The sequence below is a fragment of the Schistocerca nitens genome, chromosome 5 (assembly GCF_023898315.1).
Source record: "Schistocerca nitens isolate TAMUIC-IGC-003100 chromosome 5, iqSchNite1.1, whole genome shotgun sequence".
NCBI lineage: Eukaryota > Metazoa > Arthropoda > Insecta > Orthoptera > Acrididae > Schistocerca > Schistocerca nitens.
Window position 1 is genome coordinate 809,753,513 of NC_064618.1, and position 8,146 is coordinate 809,761,658.

The following is an 8,146-nucleotide window of genomic DNA, read 5'->3' on the forward strand; positions in this document are numbered from 1 at the left end:
CAAGTTGTGTGCACAGAGTACAAACATTGCCAATCATGATGAGAAGGCTTACACTCTACAAGCAAGGACCAGAAAGATGCTACTTTTGAACCATTCTTAGTTTGTTTTGCTTGCCGTTGTTACCAACGTTGATACAAAATAAGAGTCTATGACCAGAGATAGTCACATTCCAAGCTAAAAATATCTTCTCTTCTACAGGCCATGTTAAACCTGGCAGTTTTTCCCAACTTTAACAGAAAGTTATCAGAACTTAAGCAGAAAATTAGTGTCTCCGGTTAAAGAAAAAAATGAAGGGGCAAAATTAAAGCCAAAAACAAAGGAATCCATTAATAATTGATTATCTGGCAACCCTAGGATAGACTCATGTGAAGAACTGCAGCAAACCAGTCTTCAGACTGTAGACAGCAGCAGCAGCTTTCATTATGTCCAAGTGCTTTTTGAAAGACATTGAAAAGCCAGCAAATTGCTCTCATCTATTTTATTTATTTATATTAATAAACTTCCAGAGTTTCTGGCATTCAGTGTGTTGCACTTGTATTACAAAATTTATTTTGCTTCAAGAACTATGTTTTCATTTTCCATGCGTACAGTTTTTTGATGTGACCGGATCCTGAACGTTTCTGAGACATGCTTACAATTACAGTGAATTGCCAGCTAAGAAGTTGATTGGTCACAATGTAGGTTTTATATGTATTAGTTGCCTGAAATAGTTTCATATTTCTAAATGTGAGCCTAAACGAAGAAGAAACTGCACCAATGATTATGTAATATTCTTTGCATAGATTTAAAATTGTTTATGTGTAACAGATATTATAAGTCTAAGAATTTATTTAACTTTATTTTTGTTCTTATTTTAGCCAAGGAGGTTACTTTTTGACTTCTCCAACTCTTCAGATGAGAAGGACGAAACTGTGAGCAGTGGAAAGAGGTCACGGTAAGTGAAACGATCTTATCTTGTTATATCAATGAGAAGTCACAAATGCAACACTGATAAAAAGAATGAGCCACCAAAAATAAAACATTGACTGTTAGATAGTCTTATACAGGGTGCAGCAGAACCGACTAAGCAGTTTTAAGGAGCAATAAAAAGTAAATCTGTACGTATAGAGAAAAAAAGTTTTTTTTCCCCCTCCTTCTTCTTCTAAGTTAGTACAATACACAATTTTACTTTCATTTAGTTTTGAAAATAATGTCCTCAAGATAGCGGTCGTTAGCATCAATACATTGTTGTAGACGATCCCTGAAGTTTCAAGCAGCTGTTGCACACACATCGTGGGGTATGGCATTCACTTCATCAGTAATCCGCTCTTTTAACTCCAGTAGGATGTGAGGGCGGCTTTTGAAAAACCATTCCTTCAGATATCCCCAAAGAAAGTAGTCACAAATGCTCAAATCTGGTAACTGCACAGGCCACTCGACATCACCCCTCAGAGGTGAGGCGTTCCGGAACCATTTCTCGTGAAACATCAAGTGAAATCCAAGATGTGTCAGCAGTAGCTCCGTCCTGTTGGAACCACAAGTCCTCTAGTCCATGTTCCTCAACTATCTCGTCCATTCTGGGTTGCAGAAAATTTTGCGGCATTGAAAAAGCAGGAGATCACGGGTTCGAGTCCCGGTCGTGGCACACATTTTCATCTGTCCCCGTTGACGTATATCAACACCTGTAAGCAGCTAATTTCATTGTAATTTCATTCTAACGAGCTGCATGGTCACCGATGGTATCTGTTCTTTCGGACATGTCCGAAAGAACAGATACCATTTAGTATATTGAAAAATAACAAGTGGAATTCACTGTCATGGTCACTCCTTCCTCCCCAAAAAAGTAAGGGCATGTCATGACAGATTGTGATATGGCACACCACACTGTCACTTTAGCAGATTGTTGCAGACTTTCATGAATAATTCAGGTGTTATTTTCAGCTTAGTAGTGAAAGTTTTGCATATTCACACACCCACTAAGATGAAAATGTGCCTCGTTGCTACTGAAAAAAGCTGCATTCAGAGCGATCTGAGCAAGCATTTTCTCACACAGATTTTGACAGTTGGTGTAATCTGCTGGGTGTAATTCTTGAGCAATCATTATTTTGAAAGGATGGCACTTCAAATCGCATTGCAGAATCCTCCTCAAACTGCAGTCTGAAATTCCCAATGCAACAGCATGTCGTCGAGCAGAATGTTGTGGCGATTGTTGAACTGCTGTTCTCACCTGCTGCACATTTTCTGGCGTTCTGACGGATCTGCGTCGGACATGTGTATCTATTGTTAGTGTGCTACCAGTTTCCTCTAACTGCCGAACCCAGGACCGAATTGTGTTTGCATTGTTGTATGGAATGTTGAACTGTCACCGAAAAGCTCATTGTGTAGCGATCACAGATCTTCTGTTTTCATAATAAGTGTGAATGGCAAAATCACAATGTGCACCGGTCCAGATCATGTTGGCTACTGAAATGGGGTCAACGACTGAACAAAGGCAGACCACGTGCAACTGCGTACCCCCACCACAGCGCCAGCGGTAATCGATAGAAACTGCTTAGTCGGTTCTGCCACACCTCGTAGTTAATGATGATTGCTAGGCATTTGAACTATTAGTTGTCCTGTAGGGGCATCTGAAGTGTGTGTATATTCATATTTAATCAGGAACACTTCCTAACAAAAATTAATGTATCTGAATGCAGTGAAGTAACATGTCCAGATGTGTAATATTTTCTAGGTCTTCATGCTGTGTTACATTAGAGTAAAATCTCCAATGTTCTGTGATCATCTCCATCATCTTTGTCAGGATCAGCTAACTCTCGTAATGATTTCGATAGACTGACTGACGGCAAGAGATATTGCAAATTGCGTGATCCATTAAACAAAGATTATTCTTAAGTGGACAGTGCATCTCTTGTATACACTTATTCCTTCATACATGGCTACTTCTTATAAAATAGGGAGGGTCCTAAGCAGATGAGGCATAAGATCTATTTTATGACCACCCAAGAAGATAGATACTGTGCTCCGTTCAGGACAATCTTGGTCTCAGCATGTGGGAGTATTGAACATAATATGCTTGGTATAACATTTGCTTTCTTTTCAGTGACTAATTTTTGCATCATACTAGGCTTCTTAATATCTTTGTCATTCTGCCCACTGTGTTCTGTTACACTCCCCAGGTACTAGAAACTTTTCACTTTCTTTAGTACTTGCCTTCTAATACAACCATTGCTACTCTATCTTTTTGCTCATTCTCACAGTCACTTTACACTTCTTTGCATTAAATTTCTATCCTTATTTTCCCAAGCCTTCCTCCCATACACTTAGCCTTTTCCATACCTCTCCTCCATTTCCCTCCACCATTGCTTTCATATTTTCATCTCTCTCACACTTTCACTCCTACAATTATCTTATGTGTCACGGTGATGGAAAGTAATGGGTATAATGCACTCACTTGCCTAAAAGCATTTTTCTGTTCTAACAAGTCTGTCTTCTCTACTACAACTTCTACACAACTCAAACTTCTGCGATACATTTCCTTTGACCTTCTCATAGTCAGCCTTCCAATACTGTTTCTCATAAAGGTTTCCGAGATGTAAAAGATTTTCACATAACTGTTGGTTAAAGATGGAGAAGTAGTATTTGAAGTAAACTCCATCATTTCTTTCTAACGTGGATAACAAGAAGATACTGTAAGAGAGAGAGAGAGAGAGATGTTGGTATGGGATACCTTTGTGGAGTAAAGTTACTATGAAGAATGTAAACTCTGAAGAATACGTCATCACATAATTTATATGTTGCTGTCAGAACCTCAATAATGTTCCTCTAAATGGATAGCTGATATACCTGAAAATTTAGTCTTTTACTAATTGTAATGTTGCCAGAGAAATATGCATATTGACTATTTTCTACTGCCACTCCTTTAATTTCAACTCTGATTAAGTTTGATGTGATGGTCTGTTCTTCAGGAGGAAATCGGATTGTTTCATCATCATAAACTGCTTTATATGGGGACTTTAATTTAAAGTCTGTATAGATCATAAACTCTGAACACTACTCGATTATTTTTCTTCTTAATTCTTCAGTTATTGAGTCAGTGGTGTAGTCAATGTGTCGACAAGGTGATTTGAGCTTTCAACATGTTTTGATTAGATACACTTTCTGATATGTTAGTGAACGAACTGTCGTGAAATTCCATTTCTTGTCTCTTATTATTTTTCTTTCGTGTGTATTCTCAAATACATGCATGGCAGCTTGATTGTCAGTGCATAGTCCTGTCGGTTGATTAATACTTGTCTTTCCAAGTTCTTCTCAAAGGCATTCCTTCAGATGTATATTGCAATAGAAGAAACGGTACTCTGCTTCAGCTGTTGAAGTTTCCACTAGGTGTTCCTTTCAAGCATACCAGACAGTGGGTTATCCTCGCATGATAAGAACTCCACTGGTGCCGTATTTAGTTGAGATATGACCTCAGCAGTTGGAATCACCATAGACAAGTAATGTCGAGACTTCAAAGAATATACCTGACTTCATAGTTCCTTTTATGTACTGAAAAATGTATTTTATCATTTCCAGTGACTAAGCATTGGTTTATTACTAAATTTGCTTCAGTAAGTTTCGAAATATTTTGTTGTATCTTACTTCAGACTTTTGATTCAGCTTGTTCAAAACTTCAGTACTGCTTCCAGTAACTAGTCCAACATCAGCAAACAATTCCACAACAGTGTATCTGTCTTCATAGAAACAGATAAAATGTACATCATCATCATCCGTATATATAAATTCCAATGTAATCAGATAATTTTAGAATTTCTCATTCAGTTTCTTTGGAGGCCATATAAATTTCTCTTTTTAGGTAACAAATTTTATTTGTATAATCATCGTTGAATGAGTCTGGTTGCTTGCAGATTGCTGTATAGAGATGCTGTCTTAACGTCAAAAGTTTTATTTGGATTTTAGTCTAATCCTTACTCTTGTTCAAGACCTCTTGCAATATGCAATGACAGGTTAAAGGTTTTGCATTCTTTAGAAGTCCTACGAGATTCGGTTTCCAATCTTAGTAAGGGTTTGTATTCATCAGTCATGGTTCTAGACCAGATTTTGTCTTTAAGGCATCTGAAATAGAAATGTCTTCTGTTCCCACTATCATGCCAAAGCTTGTGTTGATAATGCATTGCACTGGATACATGTCATAGTCTGCAAATCTGATGGGTAGCCTAAAGTTTTGTCAACTTGCATAGTTTTCGTGGTAATCAAATGATATGTTGCAGTCTTTAAAGACATCACAGAGTGTATCATCAGATACCTCTGGTTTCCATGTGGATGCTGAATTTCATTCTTCTTTTCTTTAACTACAGTAACGTCTTCTACTACTAGACTCCTACTCCTCTCACATAGCCACTGCCTCTGGGTGCTTGTGTGAGTGCATCTTTCCTATTTCTGAAATATTTCCAGCATTCTTTATCATTGTGCTTGTCTGCGGCTCATCGCATCCTGTCTGCAGCTCTTTGCATCGTCTGTGTTGAGCAGTAATCTGTGCTGTACGTATTGTTGTTATTCTATCTTTGACTGTCTATTGTTTGACTTCTTGCTGTAATATTTATAACTGAAAAAAATTCAATGCAAGCCTTCAGTTGTTGAATCTGATTTTTTGCAACAATGTTTCTGATTGTTTAAGCATTTGACAAGCTGATGTGCGGTTTGCTATTTCACCGGTTATGTTGCTGCTGACATTCAAATGTATGAAGACCTGCACCTCAAGATCTTTCTCAGTCCAAGAATATATTGTTCAGTTTCTCCTCCTAATGGTTTAACCTCCTGTCCAGTTGCTACTGAGCACAACTTCTTTGATTCTAATTTTAAGTGTACTTTGAATTACCAATAGATTCAACTGACATTTCTTTGATGTTCCTCTGATAAATGTTCCCTTTGTGAATGGAGAATTCATTGATAATAGACAAAAAATTTTCTGTTGATGAACTTAAAATCAGGTAACTGATTTTTTTCTGGCTGTACTTTGACGAGTGACAAAATAATTCTGTGAATTTCATTTACAGATATTAACTTGCCAGCTGACTCCCACCTGGGGAGTATTCTGGCCAGTATTCTGGCAGATATGTCAGCCTCAAATTTAACTTGCCCAGCGGATTAATGATGAGGGCCTATGTGCCAGACAGTATGGATGTGATTTTTTGGTGGTTTCCTACATCTGATTAGGTGAATACTGGACTGTTACCCATGTCCTGCTTCAGTTACATGATTCTCAAACATTTGAAAAAAATATTCACACACTTTCACATTGATAATGCTACATGTAGACAGTTGGGGTACATGTATTCCACCCTGTGGGGAGGGGGGGAGGTGGTAATGGGATGGAGACAAGAAGGGCATCCTGCCACCTCTTAAACTAACAATGCCAAATCCAAAATTAATCACACCAAACCTGTGTAGATATGGGACAAAGGTGAAAGAAAAGGGGAAAGAATTTGCTATCTGACATTACTTTGGACTATTTGCTGATTTACAATGCATTACTGACCTGTGCATGTGCTCCTTTATAAAAGATGACAAATCGTTACGTATCCAATTTTCTACTTCCATGTATCTTGACCCATAACCTATGTAAAGATTCAGATGTTCACAAGCTAACTCATTTGCGGAGTTATTTATGCAGTGGACTCTACTGACTTTAAAGATGAGTAACCATTTTAGCAATGTTTCAGAGTACAGTTGAATAGGCAACATTTTCATGCATCGTGCTTAACATGAATGACCAATTCTCTGCTTAAAGAGTAATTATGACAAGAATACATGGAAAAACTGTAGATGTAGATAAGCATTATGCACAACATATAACAACAAAATATGAACAAAGAAAAATAATCATAACTCTCAACAGATCTGCTGTCTAAGATTCCAGAAAAATACAAATAAATAACAAATTAACAGTGGTTTATTTCTACCTTTCTGCTCATTTGGAACAATGTATGAAATTTAAAAAAGTTGGTTGCAGTTATAACGTATAATATCAATATGTTTCAGGTTATCGTCAGATGATGAGATAAGTTCGGAAGCAAAAAAGAGGAAGAGTGTGAGATTTTTTTCCTCTTTGACACAGGAATAAGTGTGTTCATACTGGACTTTTTACATTTGTATATAAATTCTTTAATCTTACTTTTTGTAGCTGTAAAATAATGACTGAATACCAAGCTTGTACATAAACTGCCTTATTTTACCTTTTTTATATTTTTTATATGTCCTACAAGTACAAACAGTGTGATGTGTGGAACACAGAAATAAAATGATGGACGGGTTCGAGATGTTCTTCATCTATGATGTAGGAATGTTGGGATTCGTAGTCGAGTTTTACGCGTGTATAGGGCAATTTAAATTATCTTAATACTGTATCATAATGACCATCACTGACTGAAAGCAAATTTTGTAAATAAATTATTTTATATTTTGCATGTGACTTAATAAAATTTCTTTTATAAAACTTGACAATTTTTGCTTTGTTATAATCTGTCACAACAGATGAAACATTTTATAATATTGAAAGGTTGTTTCTATCAATGATCTCCTGCTTTTGTTACACTGAAATTTCAAATTTTTATGAACCATATTTTGTTGTAAATAACAGCTTATATGTATAAAATAAAAATATTTTATGCTGAATGCAGAAAATTTAAAATGTTTTATTAAAAAATAGTATTTTCACCAAGAAAACGCAAACTAGATAAGATTGCATGACGACAGATTCCTGCTTCATAAGCTATCAATCACTTAGCATTCACAGATATGCTCTACTCCACATTCTCATTTCTGTATGCACCTGGAGATAATTTTAACTGCAACTATTTCCAAGCTTCTCTTGCAGAATACCTCTCGTTAAATGATATAACAGAATTTTTTTCTTAGAAACTGTTTGTCCTGAATGCATCAGTTATTTGTTGACTTGGTAATAGTGCATAGTACTCTAGCATTATAGCATACCTATGAAATTGAGAGTGAAACTTATTTGAATTTTTATATAAGATAATCCAATAGCAGTTAATGCCAGCAACACTGATGCATCAAGACTAAATACAGATTTTGTGAAGGAAGAGCAGAGAGTCCTTTAATGTTTTATAAAATTGAGAAAAGTGTGTCGTTTAAAAGTTTTAAAAACTTG

The 8,146-nt window shown here is 36.4% G+C and overlaps 1 protein-coding gene across 1 annotated transcript in view; it reads left to right on the top strand.

The window, feature by feature from the left end:
• The window catches only part of LOC126260037 (chromosome-associated kinesin KIF4A), a 301,102-nt gene extending 293,538 nt beyond the window's left edge, over positions 1 to 7,564 (top strand). Inside the window, exons 18-19 of the mRNA XM_049957211.1 lie at positions 858 to 934; positions 7,018 to 7,564. Of these exons, the coding sequence (XP_049813168.1) occupies positions 858 to 934; positions 7,018 to 7,099 (159 nt within the window). The 3' untranslated portion in view covers positions 7,100 to 7,564. The remainder of the gene's footprint in view (positions 1 to 857; positions 935 to 7,017) is intronic.
• The last annotated feature ends 582 nt before the right edge of the window (positions 7,565 to 8,146 follow it).